The 23,274-nt window shown below is 47.5% G+C and overlaps 1 protein-coding gene across 6 annotated transcripts in view; it reads left to right on the top strand.

The window, feature by feature from the left end:
* EPB41 (erythrocyte membrane protein band 4.1) overlaps positions 1-23,274 on the top strand; it is a 96,801-nt gene that overhangs the window by 12,488 nt on the left and 61,039 nt on the right. For 2 of the 6 annotated variants that reach the window (XM_042793570.1, XM_033002120.2), the window contains exon 1: positions 12,023-12,042. The exons of 2 other annotated variants lie outside the window; for them this stretch is intronic. In XM_042793570.1, coding sequence (XP_042649504.1) covers positions 12,029-12,042 — 14 coding nt within the window. In that variant the 5' untranslated portion in view covers positions 12,023-12,028. Of the gene's footprint in view, positions 1-6,470; positions 6,544-12,021; positions 12,043-23,274 lie in introns of those variants that run through there. 2 more of the 6 variants (XM_042793572.1, XM_033002113.2) reach the window with 2 other exon arrangements.

The raw sequence follows: 23,274 nt of genomic DNA, 5'->3' as shown, positions 1-23,274 counted from the left end.
TTAACTGTGACAATGGCAACAGCTCAGATGAAGCATGCTTCCAGCCCTCTCCTCCCAGTCTCTCCATCCCTACCCACAGCTTTCCTCTCCTACTTCTGATTTCCCTGCCTCTCCCCTCCCCCCAGTACTTGGATTCTGCCTATAAATCTGAACTGCTTTGGGTTTTCTTTATAAAATGAGTATGGAAGGATATGACCTTAAATAAAGCCTCAAAATGCCTTATTTTTCTAAAGCTCCAGAAAAACTGTCAGCAATGCGATGCTATCCTCTGTGATTTTGTCGTATTGATATTAATCTTTTTGAAGCTGGTATTCATGACTGCCAGTTTCAAAGGTTAATATACTGCATTTCAACCAAGCTGAAAAGTCTTTTTAAATTTGTGATACGGAAATGTGCACCAATTAATCATTGCGCACCTGCAGAAATGCCTCTCTCAGCAGACTTTGGCTGTGCTGTATTAGGTTGTGGGATCATCTGTAGAAAGGACTCAGGGTGACGAGTCTGATCCAGTTAGTAGCTTAAGACAAACCCTGCAAGGTCCAAGGAGATAGCAGGTAGGGGAAGCGGCACTGAACAGTGGTGCAGAGCTTCAACTCTTGTTTCTGGAAGAAATAAGGTAGCTCGTGCTCTGTTTAGAAATTGTATTTGGTCTCCATACCTAATGTCTTAATTAAATAAATGTTAGGTCTTGCCAGGTGTCCCTCACTGATGTGCAGATCTAGCCTGCAATAACGAACAGCTGTCAGTTATCTAGTGCTGGGTTCATGGCTTGGGTGAATTTTCTGCCCGGCCTTTGAATTACAAGCGATGTGCTAGGACAGTCTGGAGGGCTCTCCACCGAGGAGCTAGCTCTAACTTGGTGCTGTACACATCAATCCTAAATAAACCCTCATCTTGAAACTTTCCTTCCCTGAACCAGCGAGCTCTGAGGATTTTGAAGCCAAGGGATGCTCTTTGCCCAAACTGAGAGCGTAACAGCATGGAGTTAACTCTGGGCTTGAGCAGCCCCTTGTGAAAGCTTTGCCTCACTGGTGCCCCTCTGGGGAGAAGTTGCAGTTCAAAAAGCACCCACCTGGTATTATTTAAATAGACCAGAGCCTTTCCTCGTTGCAGTTTGACTTCTCATCTATGCAAGGAGTAAATCAGCCCCTGACATCCTTTGTTTGTGGTATGGCTCTTCTGCCTCCCTGCCTTAGCACTGGTCCCTAGGTGGCACTGACTGTTATTTTTGGGTTTATTTCAACAAAGGCTGCATAGCTGAGCTTGTCCCCTGCTGAAGTGACAGCTGTGTCTCTGGCCAAGCTGGCTGTTCGTGTTTGGTTTAGGAGGCTGGCGCAAGGGCTTGAACTTCCTCCTGCTGCCCAAACATAGAGGTTTCCAGCAGCGTCTCCTGGAATTTATTAACAAGGGGCAGGGAGTCGAGCTCTCTGTGAGCACGCTCCTCTATTTTTAGTTGTGTCTTCTTTTCACTAAGACTTCTAGGGAATGAAAATCTGGTAAATGCTTGAAATGAGGGAGAGCTCACGACCTGATGGAGGTCAGCGTGCAGTTGGGCTGGCTGTGTTTCTTGTGACAGCTCTTTCTGTGGTTCAGTCCATTTCTCAGGCTCTTTCTGGAGTTTAGGCTCATGCTGCACTGATGCTTTTTCCCAAGGCTGCACTGTTTGTATTTGCAGCATCGCCTGTAATCTATACTCCAGGCTTTTTTAAGCACTTTCTAGATCCTTTAAGTGCATCCACTCATACATTTAATACTTCCTACCCATACTTGAGGGGAAGAGTATTTGTCTCTCAATGTAGAAACATTTACTGTATTCCAACACGATCCTGCAATCTGAAGCTGCCCTCCTCTAATCTTTAAATGGTGCATCTTGGCAGAAACGTGCTTTATGCACCACCTCTAAGCCCTGGAACAAAGCTGACTTTCCAGGGAGCTGTTCTTCCCTGCCCTGGCATGCAGCCTGGAGCGAGCCGATGCTCCTTTTCATCTATTTTATTCCTCTTTCTTCTTGGAGATAGTCTGCTGTGCTGCAAGACACTGACTCAAGTGAACATCAACTTTGTGCAAACCGATGAAACCTGCGGTGGGAACTTTTTTGCATAAATTAACCAGATTCTGGGTGGGATGGGAATTCCTAGGTGTGTAGGCTCAGTTGCCCAGCTGTTCCCTCTGCCTTCCCCATCTCTCCAAAAGGCATCCGCATAAGCCAGCCCAGTACCAGAAAGATATAGTGGCTTGAAAACTGGATTTTTCTGCCCACAAGAAAGAACATGCGGTTTTAGTTTGGCAACAATGGCCTTTAAAGGGCACAGCTCCTGCTGTTAAACAACAAAGGAAAGCTTTCCAGTAGGAAACCACACAGAAAAGGATAGGAGAAGCAGCTTGGATTTAGCAAAACTTGAGGCTAACTGCCATGATGCCATGATGCAAAATCACTTAGTCTCTTTAACTATGGAGGGTGCTGCTTGGCCCTTTATTAACTTGCTTAACAATGAATCGATTGTTGGTTTTGGAGACTGCTACAATGGGCTGGACTAGATTTAATCTTTGGTTAAATACTTGATACAGAGCCAGGTGAGTGTAGATGTTCCAGGTTGCCTTCACTGTGCACACACGTGTTGTAGCAAAGCGGTGCAGCGTGTTCCAGTTCTTTGTGAAAATTTCTTGAGTTTGCAATTCAGCCTGTCAGAGGCTTTTTCTGGCAGTGAATTCTGCTGTGCCTGCCACTTTGTGTGCTAAACTGAGGGGTGAGCACTGAAGAAACACAGCATTAGTTGAAGCACCCATTCCTTTTAGGTAAATCATTTACCTGAAATATCTTTGTTCTAGATCACAGTTTTACAGTAAAACAAAGCTCCTGAAGTCGAAGGGAGGTTTCCTTTACACCTCATCCTGGCCTTCTGCTCTCAGCCAAATCAGCACTGCTGATGGTGACAGTAAATCTCGGACGAGAAGCCAAGGGCAGAGGGCCAGGGGCTGGCAAAACTGAGCCACCTGCTCTCCTCCCACCTTGTTTGCTCTTGTGAAATGGCTGCTGCTGCTTTGGAGACCATCACTTGCTAGTGAAGTGTGTGAATGTGGCACGTAAACTGAATATGCCTATTGTGTGTACACACATGTATGCAGAATACAGACACAACCATCTTATTTAGAGCAGCAGTGGATAAATGATTCCGTTGACCAGCTTAATTTCTTTGTTTTCCTAGAATATGGCATAATCCTGAGTATTTCTCTTCACCTTAAATCCTGCTTGCTTTGGGGGGAGGGAGCACAGATAGCAGTGTGATGCACAGTTCCTTTGTTTTGATTGGGAATTCCTCACGTAGAGAAGCTCCTCGGGGTTAGGAGGGCTCTGTGCAGTTCATTGTTGTGCCCGTAATGCTGTAGGCACAGTGTTCACCAGCACTGGTGTGAGCTGGGAGACGTTTTAACAAATTTGTTGTAACAAATCCTACCAGTAGTGCATCCTGTGAGGGCCTGCAGAACACTGGATCACCTTACAAAGGATTTTTTTTTAAATTAAGAACTTACTGGAGCTGGATTTAAGCTACTGTCTAAGTGCTCTTAAGATGCTAGAGTATGTACTTCTGAGCCGCTTGCTAGCTACATGCACATTAAATAGGCAGAGGGTAGGGTTTGGCATCATTCTCTGTTGTGACCCAGTTGATTTGCAGGGACCGAGTCCATTGGGATCTGAGTGCTTGCCGAGTGGCCTTTCAGCTTGCAAGGAACAGCTTCTGCTGCAGAGACCACAAATGCATGCCTAAAATAAATATAATTCCTCTCCTTATTCCTATATCCAGCAGCTGAATACCAAGAAATCCTGACTTATGAAAATAATTCTCAGTCTCTAATTGACTTCTATAAAGCGACTTAAACCAGCTATAACTGGGAGAGTTCTTTAAATATTTGCAATCTGGGCTTGGCACAGGGCAAACTGTTCATATAGTGAAGAATTTAAGAAATTTCCATTACTTCCTATGGGATTTCAGAGGTCAGTTTGGGGCTGTGTAGGAAGGAAAAGGTTAGAAGCTAAGCCAGCAATTTACAGCAGAAGTGTGGTGTTGATGGTGGTATTTCCATATGCAGAAGTGTGTTGGGTTTGGGTTTTTTATTTTTTTTTTTTTTCCTTTTTTTCGGCTCCCTACAAAAGGATTGCCTTGCCTTGGCCTAGGTTCAAATCCTCCTGCCACAGAAAGACATTTTCAGGGCACTCTGCTGGCACAGACCACATGCATCTCTTCATGTCTGATGACTCTACTGGTCTTAAGTTTCTCCTGCCATTTGAACTCTCGCCGGTTTGTTTGGGGTTTGAAGAGGTATCAGCATCCTTTGCCCTCGTGCACAGCATGTATGGCAGCTCGCACTGGTGCTCCCTTTGGATAAATGAGACACCTGGGAACTAATGGCTCAAAATATGGGAGCTGCTGCTCTCAGTGCTCAGATGCTGGCAGATGGAGTTGGGGATCATCTGGTGATCCGCGCATGGTGGATGACGCGTTGTGTGGTGTTAAATCACCATTTTGATGTGAAGTTTTTGTTGCCCTGGTCTCTTCTCCATGTAATCTGCAAGCTGCCGTCAGTGTGTTACGATGCAGCAATGTGATTTTGTTTGCTTATTTTTCTTAATTGCAAGAAGTTATTGCCAACCCCTCGCATCCAAAAATTGTGGCTTCTCTGCTCAGTGTTTTTTTCTTTAAAGCCCTTTGGACTCGCATTTCTCTTCTGACACAGTCTGTTTTCAGCTCATCCGTGAGTGAGCAGTAGCAAAAGCAGCAGTTACTGTGGTGGGTCAGCACCAAACATCTGAGCCTCCTCCATTCACAGCCTGGGCTATTAAAATGTGTTAATTTAAGGCCATGGGGAATAAAGTCAGAGCTTTGGGGCATGTTTCAGGGGAACTGCCTGTCCCTGGTGTAGGAGCAGCGACTTACAGCTGCCAGCCCTTTCCCAGCCTGTGTCTTTGAACCAAATGTTCATCTGCGTCCAAAGAAAACACCAGATAGTCCAGATTTGGGGCAAAATTACCTCTCTTCCTTCCCGTTAAGGAGGTTTTAGCAAGTGATCTCAACACCGAGAGAAAGGGGGAGCTGCCCTGTTCTGTGGGTTTTGGCAGAAATGAGTGACAGACATATAGACAAAGAGCTGTGAGAAACATGTTAATTTTTCTAGAAAACTGGGTTGGTTTGGCTCCCATTGAGTAAAAGCGTCCTTAGGGTATGAGAGGTCCTTGCTAGGTCGGTACTAGTGAGGGCTTCACGAGGATGAAGCTGTCCCAACCAGGGTGCATATCAGCCCAGGGTATTATCTGTTGATGAAGAGGTAGGACAGTTGCTCTTAATGCAAGCAGAATAATGTGTCTGATGGCTTAATTCTGAGAGGTAAACGGAGATGCCTTGGTGCCATATGTCTTTTGGGGTTGTGTAAATATTTGAGAGGGATTGGGTCCCCCCAATCTGGTCAGGCTGGTGTGCTGGCGGCAACCTTGCTGGAGCCCTGTGGAAGTGCTGACGAGAAGCTGGGGAGTGTTTTGCTCTGGTGTACGGAGTGGAGAGAGCTGGGCAGATCTGGCTGACAAAAATAGCTTATAATTTGGCTGTAGACGAGGAAAAGCCACTCCATGCTGTTACAGGCATGGTTTCAGAGTGGCAGGCAGGTCGCTTGCCCCTGTGGGGTTGTGCTGGTGCTCCTGTTTTTGCACATTCACCAGGCTGGTTGTGGGGTATTCTTGTTGACCAAGCGCTCACCACCTCAATTGTTGCTTAATCAGCTCGGCACCCCTTCCACTGAGCCAGTACCTGTTTGGTTCCTAAGGGCCTTATGTTTTTTAAAAAAATAAAGAAAACCCCACCACCAACCCCGCTCCTCCTTTCAGAGCTGGGCCACAACTTTCTCTGGGAGACAGCGAACTGTGTTTAAAATCTAGGTCACGGAGGGAGGAGAGCAGCTCGCTGCCGCTCGGCGTTACCGGCCGACAGGGCCCCTCCTGCTCCTTTCGTACCGGTTCCGGGCGGCGCCAAATTATCGCGGCCCTTTCCCTCCTTCCCCCGCTCCGCCCGTCTCCATCAGTTTAAGCGCCGGGCCGGCGGGGGGAGGGCTGCCGGTAATTCTGTCCGTTCAGCCTTCCCCCTCCCAGGACGCGGGGGGTGTTTTTGCGGCGGGCTGAGGGAGGCGGCCGAGGCGGGGCAGGGCAGGGCCGCGGTCCCTGCGGGCCGCCCGCGGGCGCCGAGTCCCCGGCCCTGAGGGACGGAAACGGCGGGGGGGGGGAAGCGATGAGGGGGCGCGCGCTCCCGCTCCCCCCACCCTCCCCGCCAGCCGCGGTTTTCCCCTCCACCAATAGCGAGGCGGTGCTCGCGCCCCGCCCCCTGCTGTTGGCCAATGGGAACTTACTACAGTGTTGTGGGCGGGGGAAGGGGCCGGGGGGTGCGCGGCGCGGCGGGCGGCGGCGGCGGCGGCCGGGCGGAGCGGGGCTCGGTGCGGAGCTCGGTGCGGGGCTCGGTGCGGGGCGGGGAGCGGAGCGGAGCGGCACGACCCGGCCCCGAGGTGCCGCACCGGGCGGGGAGGGGGGGGGGTGTGTGTGACTGTGCGGCGCGCGCGCGCGCTTTTTTGCGCGGCCTGGCGTGAGGGCGGCGGGGCGCCGCGCGCGCGCGGGGGCGGCCGCGCGCGCGCTCGCTCGCTCTCGGCGGCCGGGTAGGTGCGCGCGCGGGAGCGTATGTGTGTATGTATGTGCGTGTGTGTGCACCGTGTGTATGTGTATGTGCGTACACGCACGGTCTGTGCGTACGGGGGCTATCTGGGCGCGCGTGGTTTTTGCGCGGGGTGTGTGTGTGTGCAAACGGCGTATCAGTGCGAGCCCGCGGTCTCTGTGCCGTCTGGGCATGTGTGTATATATATATATATACATATATATATATGTGCGTGTGTGTGTGTGTGGGTAGCTCTGCACGGCGTCCCTGTGCGTGCACACGGTGCGTGTGTTCATGCGTGCGCGGTCAGTGTGCAAGGTGGCTCGGTGTCTGCTGGCGAGCACGGGCTGTGTGCTCGGTGCCTCTGCGCGCGTGAGGGATCCGTGTGCACGGGGTTGGAGCGTGCATGCATGGTCTGCGTGGGCCCTGTGTGTGCGGGGAGGGGGGGTGTGTGTGTGTGTCTTGGGGGTTCAGGGTGTGTGTCTGCTATGGTCTCTGCATGTGTGCACGGTGTGGGTGTGCACGCTGTGCCTGGGTGTGCACAGCGCGGTGTGCCGGGTCTCTGTAGGGGTGCGTGTGTCACGGAGAAGTGAAAGCCGAAAGGCTGAGGTTCAGCCGGAGATAGATTCCATCGGGCGTGGGGATGGTGGGACGAGTGGACACAAGGCAGGGGAGCCGGCACCCAGTGTCCCCCCCTCCCTTGCCGGGGATGCCCGGGGCTGCTGGCGGCCGAGCCGGGGTCCCCAGCTCTGTCCGGAGTCCATTGTGCAGGAGGAGGCAGAGGAAGGAGACATGGTGGGGAAGAGCTCCAGGCTCTGCGAACCGGTGGGGCCCCGCTCACCCACTCGTGGGATGAACGTGGGTGCCGTGGTCTGGCACCAGCCGGGTGAAGGCTCTTTCTCAGCCGTGCATCCCGCTTCCCTCTGAATTTCAGCTCAAGAAAACACCTCAGCCTGTTGGGAAGCAACGCTCTTCACTTAAAAGGATTTTCCTTCAAGGCATATTTTTATTTTTTTTATCTTCAGCGAGGCAACATTTACAATGAAAACCACTCCAAAGGGCCAGGAATGAGTTAAAATCGCACCTTGATCACATCTGTGAGTGGAGCAACTGCAAGTGTCCCGAGCGCTGTCCTCGCTTAAGTGTTTCTTGGGGAAAAGGCACTTGCTCCCCCTTTGTGCGCTGAAGGGGTTGTGTGTGGTTTGGAGGGGCTGGTTTTGGGGAGGGGCCGGCAGGTCTCCCAGCTGTGAGTGCGTAAATGTTTATTTAAGAACTGCATGTCCAGCTGCAAAGAAAATTTCTTACAGACTGTCCAAATTCTGGGGCAGGTGTTGTGCTGGAAATTATAGGTCAGTTATAATTAAATTATCTGTGTTATAATTAAGATACTGGTAAAAATAGAAGCAAATCAAAATCTTATTTCTGAGCAATAGCACAAAACTAATTTTTGCATTTTGTTGCTTATTTAGGATTTTAAGGCTTTCTAAAGATGCTAGGTTTTGTTTGCCTAAGTTAGGTAGATGTGGAGGGATGGCCCTTTGAATTAGTTGATTCTTATTTCACAGTTGAGTTACTGAATGTAAAAATGATCCCTGTAAGGTCTCGGCGGGGGAGGAGGACGCAGCCGTGCATTGATGGGGGACGCGGAGGGGCTCTGACCTGGCTGCTGTTGCTGTTCATTGCTGTGGCGATGCTGTGGAGTGCAGTTCCTTTCACAATTAGCTGACTGGCGTGTCACTGCCCCAGGAGCTGCTCCCTTCGCCTGAAAGGTTGCTTTGTGGAGGTGCAATAGTAGGGGTTTTTTATATTGGCTGGCACAACTGTATTTAATTCACTGAAGGTTTTCCTGCAATGTGGTGGTTGTTAACGGGGATGTCCTGCTTGTGGTGTGTATTGGGGGTTAATGCTGCTAATGTTTATTTTTTTTACATCGTGGTGCCAACCCCTGGCATCTTCAGTTACGTTTCTGTGACATTTTTGAGCGTTGGATGTGATTTGAAAGACAGTGGGGTCCTTTGCATATCTCTGCTGACATGGCCTTAATAAAGAAGGTGAGGATTTTGTAGGATTCCCATGGACAAACATAATCTGCTGCAGAAGGTAAATATCGGGATAAACATAGCGCTCCTTTCCTTTAAAACCCAATTAGAGCCTTATGAAACAGAAAATTATTTTTTTTTCCTAACATAAACACATTATTTCCTGCATCAGTTTAGATTATAAAACCAGGAATTATCTGCGTTTTCATCTGATCTCACAATTGCAATTTAAACGAAATTCTTATCAAAAGCAGTGTTTGAGGTGGTAGGCAGCAGTCTCTCCTGGGCCCCCCGGCCAGGGTGAGGGGCAGAAGGACTCTTCTCAGACTGTTTCACACACCGTATGTTCCCAAAGCCTAAAAATGCTTTAGACAATGATACTCCAAATCCACAGCTTCTGGTTTCGGAAATGTGCTGCCAACTGCTCGTGTGCTTTGCATGAGTAGATGTGATATTTTCACTTGACAGCATTTGATTTTCTGCAAGTGGTAAAACATATCTATTCTGACACCCCATTTACTGCTTGTTGAGCAAATATTTGAATTGATGGGAGGTAGGCTGGTAGGTACGTGGCTTCTCTAGTAAGCAACCACGTTTACAAATTCATTCATTAGTGATCAGAGTGTTGCTGTGCTGGGGTAGCTTGCAGACTTCCAGCCACGGGATGTTGGGATGCTCCGCGTGCTTAGATATGTTGATGGGTGGATGATGATGCTGGGAATGTGGCATGTAACATGCTGGAATAAGATTGTATGTATAAAAGCGTTGCTGATGGGAGACAGTGGCTCTTTACTAGGTTTTCACCAGGAGTTATTTAGTATATCAAAGGAACTGGATTTTCAGTGTCAGTGAGTAAACCTCTGGCTCTTTATCCTTGGGGAAGTTTGTGGAGGTGTTGGGTTATGCGTGTCCACAGCACCTGGCCAGGAGTTTCTCATCAAACACCTTTCCTTGTGTTCTCTAATGAGGGGTGTTTGATGAGAGCCTCTTCATTTGGCGGGACCATGTCAGTACCCATTCTGCTGCCGAGTGAGTTTTTCTTCAGCCTCTTACTGTCACATTGCATCTATTTTTTGGAAAAAGCCTGAGAAGTTCCTGCTGCTCAGAGGTGCTGTGTTCATGATGGACGGCGAGAGCTCGGGGCTCTCCAGGTGTCTGGGCCAGGGGGTTGCCTGGAACAGAAACCTGAGTGGAGCGGGAGGCAGGGCGGGCGCTTCCCACGGCGCCGCGGACGGGGAACTCGAGCTGGGCTGTATTTGTGTGCTGCACAGGGTTAGTGTCTGGACTTGCTCTGCTTGCTGAAGCAGCTTTGACATTCGTGGTAATAAGCTGTGATGAATCAGAGGTGTTGCTTTAATAAAGGTAGTCTTTGAGGGGCCTGCAGCAGCTCTATGGTGCAAATCGTTTCCTATTATAAACCTTATTTTGTGCTTTTAATGCTGCAGATCTACTGGCTTCTGCCTAACCATGGTTCACCCCCATGCAACTTTTCTGAAGCATTAAGAAGTGGGAGATATTCAGATTATTCAGATTTGGAGCTGTGTTTTGTTGCTGTTGTGCATCTCTCTGGGGAAGCTCAACACGAAGCCTTCCATCTTGAGTGGAAATTTCACTCTGGGTTTAGTGATCTTTTGCAATGATGGTTCTGCTTTCTGGGTGCTTGGTTTTTGATGTAATCTTGTGTAGATTAAGCAGGCAGCTATACGTAAAGATTTCACCTTATACTTCTCATCTGCTACACTGTTTTGATCAGTACTACGGTTCCTTAAGTTGCAAAGAACTGTAGGATATGACATAGCGGGGATTTATCTTTGTCCGTCAGATGGATTAGGTAGGAATGTTCGTGGCTTGTACTTAATCCAGATTAATATTATTAGTTTCTATAAATTCAGTCTGTTGTTTACGCTTGGTTTCTGTTTATGTGAATTTTTTGCTTGTGTAAAGCCACTAACATTATGTATTAAAAGCAAATACTTTTAATTCTTCTGCTTAGATGGACTAAATGTCTTTTTTTTTTTTGTTTTGTTTTGTTTTTTTGTCTTAATGAAGCAGTTCCACATAGAGGAAAATTGCATGGGCTTGGGGTATGTGTTTCAAGCAATCGTACTCTTCCAGGACACCCTCCTCCAGACCCCTCTGTGTTTCTGATACGGGCTTTTTAAACAGATTCCCATGCCAGCTTGCTTTGGCCGCTGTGCTTGGAGCAAATGTCTGCAGCAGTGGTTCATAATTTATAATTTATTAAGTTGCGCAGTACTTGAACTCTGGTGCTTTTGGAGGGGACCAAGTATTTTGTGTCTCCCTGATCTCAGTGCAGAGCCTGGAAGATGTAGGAAGAAGAGCAGCTCTGGGGAATGTTTCTGCTTGCAGTGTGTTTCTGGTGGTGGGAGAGCTCTGTGGCTGGTTGGTCGTGTGGCCGTGGCCATTGTGTTGTGTGCTTCCCTCCCACGCGTGTGTTTTTGGAGACTGGTCCCTTCCATCTGTTGGCAAGGATGAGTGCCGTGGGATGTCAGCTGGGCTTTCAGGCAGGTTCACACCATGAAGTAACATCTTCTGTGGCCTGGGATGTCAGCTGGGCTTTCAGGCAGGTTCACATCATGAAATAACATCTTCTGTGGCCAGCTGAGGAAACCTGCAGCCCAGACTTGGGGAGGAGCCTTTGCTCTGCCCGAACCAAGGTCCTTCTTACAGTGATCAGGTCATCCTGAGTTGTAATCACAGCAAAATACACCACGGATGGAAGCACATTTTGGAAGCAGCAAGGGAAGATTTGGGTTAGTTAGCTATTTCTATGAAAAACCCAATTCCTTTGAACCTGTGGGTCACCAGTTGTAGGCTGATTATTCCCCCTCCTTCCCCGCCCTATGTAATGCGTGTGTGTGAGAGAGATAATTAAAAGCTTTTAGTTAAATAAATAACTAAGCCTCTCACGCAGCTCTATAAGTAGAATTGCAGAGTCAAACACTTGAAGGTGGAAGATGGCGTGTGCTGCTGCTGGTCCCGCAGCATCTCCTCTGCCTTTCTGTGCGAGCGCAGACCGGCGTGGTCTCGGTGCGTGGTTGCATACGGGCTGTTTCCCCACAGGGCTTGCATATTGCTAAATATAAGAGAAAGCCACCCGCTAAGCGGGAACGGTCCGTCCCATTGTGTACGGGGCCACAGGCTGTATTTATTTATAGCTATTCAAACTCTTCCCTGAAGACAGGATTAATAATTCCTGCGCGGGTTCATCTGTGATGCCTGTGTGCAAATGCATCAAAAGCGCAAGGTGGTGTTTGCAGTTTACTTGTGAGACAGGGCTGGATGCTTCGGGACAGGTAATGGTATAAATGTTGAAGGGTGGTTTGGTTTTATCCCTTAGATGCAGACCACAGGTGGACATTTTATATTCAAGCCCTGGCTTCTGCCTCTCTGAGCTGCCTGCAGTGCCTCAAGCCAGGCACTCGGAAAATGAGAAACATGCAGCTGGTGACCATTCCTGGGGAGTTTTCAGACTCGTTCGTCATTGGGCAGGGGCTGGTTCATGGAAGGGTAAAAAACTTTTGGGTCTAGCTTCAGCTGCTGTAGCTAGGAGATGTTTCTCCTTCTGCAGCCCTGACTTGCTTGGTGCCTTCCAGTTTCTGAAACAAACGATAAGGGGGCCCTACAACCAAATATCCCTGATTTCTCTCCCTAACATGAGGGCCAGAGGAGAGCAGGATGCCCTGGAACTTTACAGGAAGGTACGGAGGCAGCTCAGGGTGGCATTTTTCAGTCTGACAAAAAAACCATCTTGAATCCCCAAACAAAAACTGCTAGTTTGTCTTTTAATACTGGATTCTGTGTGCTGGTAGTTTTCTAGTGCTGCTTGCAAGCACATGTATCCCACTGGCATTGCCCTTATGTGCACATGAGTTGTTAGAGACACGAGCTGGTGGGACCCTATGGGGCTGCAGCCCCTTGGGTGGACGGGGGTGAAGAGCGATGGTGAGCTGTAATCCTCCCCAGCCTGGGGAGCCCTCCTGTTCTTCACATAGATGTAAGCACAGCTGTTCATTTTGTCTGAAAAGTCCTAAAATCCAGCATTAGGCCAAAGTTTTCTGTATTAGGTTTGGCAGCGACTGATGTGCAAGATGGAAATTACGTGTTTAAAGTTGTGCAGGGGTTTGTTCTTTGTGCAAAGTCAAAAGAAATACTGCCTAAACATCTCGGTTTCTCCTGTGTGAGTGTGTGTAAGCAGAGGCAGTAAAGAGGCCATCTACAACATAAATGTGCCCTGACACGGGCAGAAGGCAGAGGATGTGTTCCCAGGCTTCTTGTAAGAGAAAGGAGTCACATCCCATGCAAGAAAACAGCATTTTTAGGATCCTCAGTAGCAAGTAGTAAAACTTGAGCAGTGAGAAACCAGATGGGGTGAGTACCAGACACTGCCCCAGTGTCCCTCCATCCCTCCCGGGGATGTATCCTCCCAAGGATGTCTGTCCATCCCTCCCTCCCTCCCTCCCTCCTGGGGAGGACCAGCACTGCCCCAGTGTCCTTCCATCCCTCCTGGGGTTGGTGCTGGTGACTGATGCCAATATTGCTGCTTTTTTATCTCCAACTGCTAACTTGAAAGCGAGTATGTGTGGTGAGAAGCAAGTGAAAGTCTTTGTGAAAAAGCCTATGAAATAGCGATACTATAAAATCGAAGTGTGGGCTGTCTGGTACAGCTGCTGGAATAATTTTCATCTAGGTACAAATCGGAAATGTTTGGGATCTGAGGAGGAGTCCAGCTGCAGAGAAAATGACTGTTTTCAGCTGTTTGTTGTACGTAGCTCTACTCAAAAGGGTTTAAGGACCCCCACGCTTTCCTGGAGAGTGGGAGCAACTAGAAAGAGAAACCAGTTTGGGAGGGGAAAAATGCAGGCTAAATGTGTTGCTTTTCTATCGATTTTTGTGTGCAGCTGGGCCCCCTGGGGTGTTTAAATGTGATGGAAAAGAGCTCTTGCAGACGCATGGGTTTGCTGAGTTAATTACACAGATCAGCTGACTTAATTCTTCAGGAGTTTCTTGAAAATAATTTAATATTATAGAGAATGGGGGCAGGATGGACCCTGGAGAAGGGGCGTGTATCTGTGGTGAAGCCAGGAGGAGTGACGGGGGCGACTGCATTAACAGGGGAAGGGTGTGCTGCTGATAGGACGGGAAAATGGCCATGTACTGAACTCCTTTGACTTCAGCAGTGTCTGATACCGTTTCCAGCATGTTTTGTTAGAGGAAATAGTTTCTTTAGACCTTCTCATTGAGGTTTTTTGTTGTTTTTTTTTTTTTTTTAAATTGTTGTTGTTTTTGTAACTGCTGCTTCTGTTACTTCCTTCCTGTCTACCTACATGCTGTCATCAAAAAACTCTTCCTTTGTTTATGGGCGGCAGTATCTGGTTTGTTTGCTCCCACCTGTCTCTGCGCTTCCCTTCCCTCCCCCAGGAAATGGTGGAAAAAAGCTGGAGTTGGCTGATCAGGTCAGAATAGCCGTCACGCCTGTCCCAGTGCGGGGATTGTGTCCCTTCCCCTCTCTGCAGCCTGGTTTGGGATGCTTCGACTGCTCGTTAGAAACAGTAATGAGAACCCAAAGGACTAGTAGTGCCTGAGCTGTTTGTCTGAAAGAATGACCTTTTCCCCCTGCTTGCATGTTGGAGCAAGTTTTTTTCTATTTTATTTTGCTTCTGAAGTGAGATGCTTTGAGTAGCTGGTGTCTCCTAGCCCCTCAGTTTTGGGGCACCAATGCAGAAGATAGTCCTCTTCTCAGTTGCATTCAGATACAGTTGATCCCCACCCGCAAATGTCCAGCTGAACAGCATCGTGGATGCTGGTGGAGGAACCAGCAGTGGCACGGGGCAGGGTTACTGGCTTCATATTTTGCAGCTGCTGCTCTTGGCTTATGTAAAAATGAAGATTGACTCTCTTCATCTGACCTGATGGTGACAAATGACGATATTCCTTTTGTAAAGATGTAGTTTATTAAAAAGAGTTCTTACCACATGATGAATAGAGAGCGAGAGCTTGGGGAAGCTGAATATATTAGTGTTACATGCCTGTGTGCCTCCAGAGGCAGGAATGAGACTAGATAATGAACATGAGAGATGACTTCAGCAAAGCAAGGAGGCTTGCAATTACAGTGAAATTTGGTATTTCACTGTGATGCTTTTCTTGCAGCTTTATTTCTTTCTATAATTGAACTGGACTCTCCATCATGAGTATTGTCTGATTATTACACTGGTGGAGTTGTTCAGACCGGGTTTGATCCGTGCAGTGCTAATCGCGGGAAAGGCAGGTGAGCCAGTAATGCAAACAGTGGGCTTAAACTTTTTTCTCCTTTTTTTTTGTGGTAGATGCACAGCTGCATCTCTGCCATTGATTAGATTCATTGCAAACACAGGTGAAGTGATAAGCAGAGCTGGTGTGGGGAGACATGTGAGCACCCTGTGCCCAGAGATCAATCACGCACAAGTTCAGTAGGTCGTAAGGTTTGCACTGAGCTAATCGGTGGCTTGGCGAGGTGCAAGCCTGATTACTGAGTTAGCTTGGTTTGCTGGGCTAATGCTGCTTGTGGAAGTGGTTGCACATTAACTATTTTGCATGATTTCTCATCGCAAACAGTTGTGATTTACTCATGTAGTAGGAACAGATGCAAACAGCTCTCAGCCCTGGTTTTGTTGTGCAGCATGCCACCTCCTGCCTGGGTCTTTTAAATTGAAAACAGAATTTTAAGGAAACAGAATTGTGCCCTTTGGATGCATTAGCTATAAAATCATCTGAAAAACTGTTGATAGATTGTTCTTGTTTTGGAAACAGTTTAACCTTCTGAAACTTATGACTCTGGCAAAAAAACAAGTAGTGATTACTTATACTGAAACTAAAGTTTGATTAATTTTAACTTTTCTAACATTTCAGTTTTAGGTGAAGAACATTAATTTTTTCATTAAAAACACCTATTCTAATAAGCATTATCATAATCTAGCTGGGGATGGAGAGGACATAGGCTGAACTTGTAGCCGTGCACCTCTGAAGCACAAGGTTTGTGGGTGAGTCGCTCCTGTGTACTTCAAGGGTCAGCTTATTTTTCCTTCTGTGTTGAATATCCTGATCTACTTCAGCAGAAACACTCCCTGAGAAAATATTTTGAGACATTTCTTTAAAACAAAAAACACGTGGAGAAAAGCACAAGCCTCTCTATTCCTTCAGTTGGAAAATATCATCTTAGCTTTTCTAATGGAGCAACAGCATTTGGGATTTGTTAAAACGGTGCAGAAATGCAGCCATCTGCACCCCGCAAAATTGAGCATCGTCTCAACATCCCTTCATAAGCCAAGCCCAGCGCTTCTCCAGAGGAAACAGCAGCTGGGGAACAAGCAGTTCTCATCTGCTTTTCTGAGTTACTCTCCTTGCATTGCTTTCCCACCTATTTACTGTGGTTTTGCCTAGTCACAAGGTGTTTTGTGGGTGCAGCCAGTTTGGGTTCTGCGAGTTAGATGTTTGGGAGTGAGTCACTAGATCTCGGGATGGGGCAGGTTTCTTGAAAACAACATGGGAGATGCCCAGACTTTGCACAAGCTTAAAATTAAGGGTTGATTCCAAGACAGAAAAAGATTCAGACCTCTTGGTATTGGCAGCTATGAGCTCTTTTAATGCTACTTTGGGAAATAATGCTTGAAATTTGTTTTAAGGAAAAATCTGTCTTTGCAGCTCCAAGCAGTGAATTATGATTTTTTTTTTAAATGCAAACTGGAACAAATTCAGCTTAGAGCAGTGCAGATACTTGATTTTGAAGTTGATAGTTTGTCGTGCAAGTAATGAGCCAGTGTGGTACCCGGTATGGCCCCTTATGGCTTTGTAGGATTGCAGTGATCATACATGTGATCTGCATTTACTGCGAGGAAAAATGGATGTGGCACTTGCATTTTAGTAGGTGGACTGGCTTTATGCTTGAATCACTGTAAATGGAGGTGTGTGTGTTTCATTCGAAATCTGAGATCCACCCATCTCTTTTATTAAACAAGAGTGTTTGGTATATGCCACCTGCAGTAAAAGCCTATGCAGTCATTGTCTAATTCCTAATGGCATGAGCATGTTTATGTTTGCATAGCATCTTCCTATTTTAAACCTTGCTGGAAATTGGTTTTGCTGCTTAAAATGAAGGCCTTTTGTAAACTAGCAGCTCACTGGGTGACCACTAATTGGTTTAATTGCCGCTCTTAATATGAAATACAATGTGGCTTAGAAAGGCACATTCTGCTGCCCCAAAACTTGACTGAAGTGGTCCCAGATGTGCACGAGTCATCCATGTTCCCCATGTCCCCATGCAGGCACATCCCTGATGTGAGCAGTTCATGCCACCACTGTGTTCCCTGCTTGTGAACCAGCAGGGTCTTCAAGCCCTGCTGCTGAGTAGCAATGAGATGGATTATTCTCCAAAATCTTGTGTTTGGCAAGGGCTGGGAGCAGAAATGAAGCACAGAGAAGAGCTATTTACCTTTTTATTTTTCCTCTTGTATATAAAAGTTGTCTAGCACTGACCTTGCCTGCTGTTGTCAAGAGTGAGCTTTGCAGTGCTGTTTGTGAAACACTTTGAAAGTGCACTGCACCACGGAGAAGCACTTTTTTTTTTAAGTCTAATGATCAAATAAAAAATGAACAGATAATTGTGGTAAAGAGATATTTCCTTCAGGCGTGTGGCTGTTTCACACAAGTGGCACTGCATCAGTCCTTTGTGCAATAGGTATCTATTTGTAGAAAGAGAAAAGAGACCAAAGTTTATGGATCTTTTTCAAAATCCACCAGAAGGCTGTCTTGCACCGGAGTCATTATTAAATCTGAGCAATGTGAGTTGCAAAGTAATTTCTTGTGCTGCTCTCTGCAGATGCCAGTGTGCTTGTGAAGGCTTTGCAAGCTGCAAAGGGTCGTGTGCCATTTCTGAAGGCTCACACTGTGCTCCCTTGTCCCTAGGCTCTGTGGCAGGGAGTTATTTTGGGTCTTACCTCCCAGGTCTGGTGTTAATGCCCGAACGGTTGCAGTTCACGGTTTAAGGTGACTCGTGCTTGGAGGGAGATGGTTTTCAGGCATTTCTCCAGTAGTCTGGGCAGTTTAGGCTCTCCATCCTCCTTTTTTTGAATGGTGTTCCAAAGACACTTGCAACTTGCATGAATTTCTGTGGCGCTGGCTGCTGATGGTTTATGCCCCACATCCCAGAGATTTCCAGGTTAATGTCCCCGGTCCTGAACTGGTGCTGTGTTTTGTTGAATCCCAAAGAAGAAAACAGACATTAGTGCTGTGACTACATGGGGGATCTGAGGGGCTGGCAGAGGCTGCTGAAATCTGGGCATTGAGGCTTCGACAACCTTCTGCTCATCTGCTGTTTCACCAAACCTGCTCTTCTTGCTCAGGGCTGTTAGTTCACCACCGAGACCAGGAATTTCTTTTTCTTGTCCCAGTGGAGAGGCTGGTCCTGGATGCTGGCAGGTTTGAAGCAGTGCCTCCAACTCCATGCAGCGCAGCTGGCAGCAGCCTCGTGCGCAGGGAACTCTGTAATTAATGTCAGCTCTTGAGCACCGAGTAATTGGGAGCAGTAATTGGATGGTAGCTTAAGAGTAGGAGCATGGTTAAATAAAACAAGCAGCCTTGCAATCGTACTGTCAGTGGGTAAAAGGCCTGAGAAATGGCAAATCCACATGGCAGTGATGCGTGCTACGAGCATCTGTGAGCAAGGTCCGTGCTGAACGTGGGCATGCTTCAGAGCAAACCCAGCGAATGCGAAACATGCAGATGCAGGGCAGGAGCACCTCCTCTCCTCCTTCCCTGGGTGCTGAAGAGGGAACACCACCTGGTAAGACAGATATTTTTTAAACATCTCCCTCGCTTAGGAATAAGATAATGAAATGTTCTTGATGTGGAGTTGTAATTCACTTTCTAAACATTTTTTGCAACTTGTTTAGTTTGGGGAGCTGGAATGAGCTCAGGCTGCTCTCTCTGTGTGTGTATGTACCAACGTCCTAAATGGGAGACCAGCTCGTGACATTGGTCTCTGTCTTTGCTTTGCTTTTTACTCTTAAACCACTCTTCTTGCCACTGTGAGGGCTGCAAAACCCAACCTGCTTTCTGGAGTTGGTGTGGCTTTCCTTTAATCTCATTTTCCAGACTGTTCTGGTAACAGCTTACACTGGCAAGGAGGTGTCTTAGAGTGAGCTGGACCCTGGTCAGACCTCGTTTGCATGCTCATTATTTCTGTCTTATGAAGGAACAGGTGACCATTTACCTTCAGCTTGTGTATATAGAAAGAGAACCTGAAAGAAATGCAAAGGAGTTGGTTTAAGAACATATTTATTGGAGGAGTAAAAAACTGGTTTGGCACGAGCCGCCTGGCCGTGGAGCCTGGGTGGGTGAGCTCACTGATGCTTTTTGCTCTCTCCACTCTTTCTCCCTCGCCTCATTTGAAGGGTCTTCTTATCGCAGTTTTAGCCTGAACAATGATATCAACAGAGCTTGCAGAAAAGAGGATTTGTGTGGCATTTTATTCCCTTGTGCTGCATGAATGTGGATTTCAGCAATATTGTTGTGTGGCTCCTGCTGTCAGCAGCACAGTGAAAAGAGTAGCTCACTTGTCTGGTATTGCGATTGTGGCACTCGCAGCCCTTTTGCAGCATAATTTTAGCTGGGGCTCTCCATTCAGTCTTCAGTACTGGGTGCTGGGCAAGACCAGTAGGTTTTGAGTCCAAAATACCAAGGATAAAAAGGTTTATTCTTAATTTTCTAGTGGTTTCAGTACTTGATAAATACCTGATGCCACACTGAGTCCCCATGAGTCTGCGGAGCTTTCAGCTGGATGAAGCAGCATTGGGCTCAATGAGGCTTCAGCTGTGCATGAGGCAATTGCACAACCGGGATTTAAATATGAAAAAGGGAAAAATAAGCAAAGCTTCTCCAAAAAAACATGCAGTTATTCATACCACTTTTGTATTGTTGGGTGTGTGCGCGCACACACACATGCTTACACTTTGAATAGAGTAAGGATTATTCTGAGACCTAACTTGTAAAATAAGTATCAATGGGATGCTAAATTGTGTACACAAGACCAGTAGCTTATCCAGAAAGCAGTGCTAGCCTCAGCTACAATTTATTTTAACGAGGAGATATTTAAACCAGCTGCTTTCTCTTTTCTGCATATGCTTTATCCCTACCAAATGAAATATTTTGTCTTGCAGGGCTCTTCTGTTTTTTTTTTTTTTTTTTTTTTTTCAATATTGCAATGTTTAAGAAGTTGTGAGCTGTTGTCTTCTCAGCTGGATGGTGGCTGGCAACATGCTGGCTGTGCCACAGTGGTGTGTATCGGTACCGGTGGGAGCGGAGAAAGCTGGTTTACAACTTCAAAGAGGTGCCCTGGTTTCCTCAGCGTGCATGCCTGCAATCTGCCTGCCTGTCTTTATGCCCAGGCTCTCTTTAATGCCTTTAGGGATGTTAAGCTTCTCCTGGTGCGACATTTAATGCAGAATGAAAGGGAGAAGGTTGAAGGGGCTGTGGAGGAAAGGTGTGAGCGGGCTGGGGAATGGAGGACCTGGGCAGCCCCTGAGAGTGAGGAGAGGGCAGGAGGGGTCCAGTGGGGTGGTGGAGGGGAGAGCAGGTCTAGTGCAGCTGGACAGGAGGGTGGGAGAGATCCTTTTAGTGCATCTTGTCCAACGAGCAGCGTACAGACTCTTGGGTGGAGCGATATTTGGATTAGCAGAATTTAAGCATGGCTGGAGGGAAGGAAGATGCAGTGTGTTATTCAGAAATACAAGGGCCATCCAGGAGCATCAGCACTAATACTGTCCTCCTAGGTTGCTGGGTGGCAAAGGTGGGAGCTGAAGAAGTAAAAAATACCTCTCAAGAACTGCTCAAACATGGCAGTGTGAGTGCTTGTTGAGTGAAATTAAAACCTACAAAACCCTTCCCATACCAACCCATGCAGAAAGGAAGGCAGCAACCGAGAATATAAGCAAACATCCCCTGTAATGTGGGTGCGAAGTGTGTTTCTGACCCCCTCCCTGCAGGGTGAGCACAGCTTCCATTTCCTTTCTGTAGTTTGAAGAAAGCAACATTTGTGCACATTTCCTCCATGCAAATGATTGCAACGACCATGAGCGGGAGCTGAGCAGGGGGTGCTGTGAGGATTCTTGCTTGTGTCTCTAGCAGTGGGAAAAAAAACTCACAATGCCATGTTACCTTCCTTCCCATTTTTTAAATCCGTTCTCTCCCTTCTCCCCAAGACGATATTTAATATCCTGCTTACTATTTCCTATCACTGATAGGACAGGCTGCATGCTGGAGCTCAGCTGCTGTGTCCTAGTGAGCTATTAGTGCATTAAGATGGGACTCTGGTGTAGTAATTCAAGGCAAGAGTGAACACAGGCACCCTGTGGAATAACACAGTGATGGCTCCGTGGGCAGGCAGAAGGTGTCAGAGCGATTATTTTGGTTCAGCAGCAGAAGTGGTGGTAATAAAGTGCTCGATGGGTATTTGCTGTGCCAGAGGATCAAAGGGATTCCTGACAGCTGAGTAACCGAAATGAAGCGTGCCATTGTCTGCCTTTAACCGAGCTACCAAAAGGCGATGTACCACAATAACTGGGTTGGGCATTGAAATGCCTTCCCTCTATCCTGTGGCCAATATCGAAAGTATTGCCTGAAATGGTGACTTTTTTGGTGCAAACTTTTAACAGCTGTGCTCCCGCTCTGCTGCTTCGAGCAGACTGCCAGTGGTTTCTTAGTGCTGTAGTCATCTTGTGCTCAAATCCTGCCAGAGAAACAGGTGATTATTTAATGGAAATCGCATTTCCGAACTGTGCATGAGCGTGTCTTGTTAAAGCATCTGGAAAGCTGGGTCGTGTCTTCTCCCCATTGGCGACACAGCGCAGCCAGTGTGGGAAAGACGGCAGTTTTGATTCAAAGCCATCTCCAGTGAAAATGGTTGTTTGTAAATGTGTTGCATCAGATGTGTCAATGGATGTAATTAAGGAATGAAGACTGCTGCACACCCCTAATTAAGGGGATTAAAACCTAAAGCTGCCTGATTTCACTGCTGGGTGGAAAAAACAAACAGAGACTGGTAGAAACGGCTGGGAGGCCAAGTCTTGGGTAGGTTGGTTTTGCTGCAGCCACATCAGGGGTACAGAAAGGAGCAGCTTTTGGGAGGGTAACAGGACTGAGCTGCTCTGTAATTTTTGCATAATTGACTGCTGAGTGTAGAAGGAGATATTTAATCTCTGCTTTGCACTCCCTCCCATTTGGTTTCTGTTCCTAGTGAGGATGGGAGGATTCTCATCCCCTGCTAGCTGTGCTGCGGTGCAGCCTCAGGGAGGTCACAGTCGTGTCAACCCATGGTGGGTTTTTGCCCTGGTGTCCCCCCACCTTCTCAGTACCCATCACCAGCTCTTGGCTGTTCGGGATGGTGGTTTGGGATCTTGTTGCATAGAAGCAGAAGCAAAATGTGTTTATGAGGTGCTAGACACAGGGCAGGACCCTCAGGCATCCATGAGGTGATTTTTGCATGCATGAAATGGGCAGTATTGTGCCAAATCTGGGACAGTGAATGCTGTGTAATGGAAATTGTAGGAAGCTGTGCTCAACGTGGGCTTCTCCCTATCCTTGCTAAGAGGAGAACTACTTTGTTGTGGGATGGGGGCTGCTAATGAGGATGTCTCACTAATCGTGACATGATGATCTCCCATTGCTTATTTGACTCCAGATGGGTGTTGGGTGCTGTGGGGGTGCAGGATCCTTGAAGGGCTGCTGGGGGAACACCCTCTGTGCAGGAGGTGTTGCAATGCCTGCTGTGATTTTCCAGGAACCATCTCCTCCTTTGCTCTCCAGCTTGTGAAGCTGTCCCAGGGCGAAGGGTGACTTTGGGGTCACTGGGCATCACGAGCAGCAAAGATGGGAAAAAAACATCCTTGTGGAGGTGGTGTTAAGTGTCTGGATGCGTGCCAATAGTCTTCTGTAATACATGGTGCTGCATTCATCAGGGCAATGTCCTTCTATGACCTTGGTGGCTTTTGAGTTTGTCCCAATCAAACTGAGTCAATACCTTGAGGCTTTACAAACAGCATCTGACTCTTGTGTACAAGTATTTGGGAAAACATCTGAGTGACTCATTCGCAGGCCTGCCTGTTGATTACTCGTGGACCAGGTCTGGTTGAGAACACGGTTGCTCGCAGGCTTGAAATGGTGCTGGTGTTTGCCTGCTATCCTTGGGCCCAGACAGGAGCCTGGAGATGTGCAATGGGATCATCCCTATGGGATGCTTTTCTGGGAACGATGCAGAGTTTGAATTAACTCACTACCTGTACTATTTTTTTTTTTTTCTTAAAGGAAAAAAAGAGGGGAGCTTTCTGGAGCAGGTGTGTCCCCACCCTCTCCTCTGTGCACAATGCCAACAGAAGATGCTTTGCTGTTCCTAGCCTTGAGGCAAGGTCAGCAGCAGGCTGGGGGTCTGCACCCCAATTTGCATTCCCCCTTGCTATGTGCCTTGGGGAGCTGCAGCCAGCTTCGATAGGGCTTGTGAG

Source organism: Tyto alba, unplaced genomic scaffold, assembly GCF_018691265.1.
Source record: "Tyto alba isolate M040663 unplaced genomic scaffold, T.alba_DEE_v4.0 Super-Scaffold_20, whole genome shotgun sequence".
Lineage (NCBI taxonomy): Eukaryota > Metazoa > Chordata > Aves > Strigiformes > Tytonidae > Tyto > Tyto alba.
The sequence above is the reverse complement of the archived record's forward strand: the minus strand, read 5'-3'. Positions and strand labels throughout refer to the sequence as shown.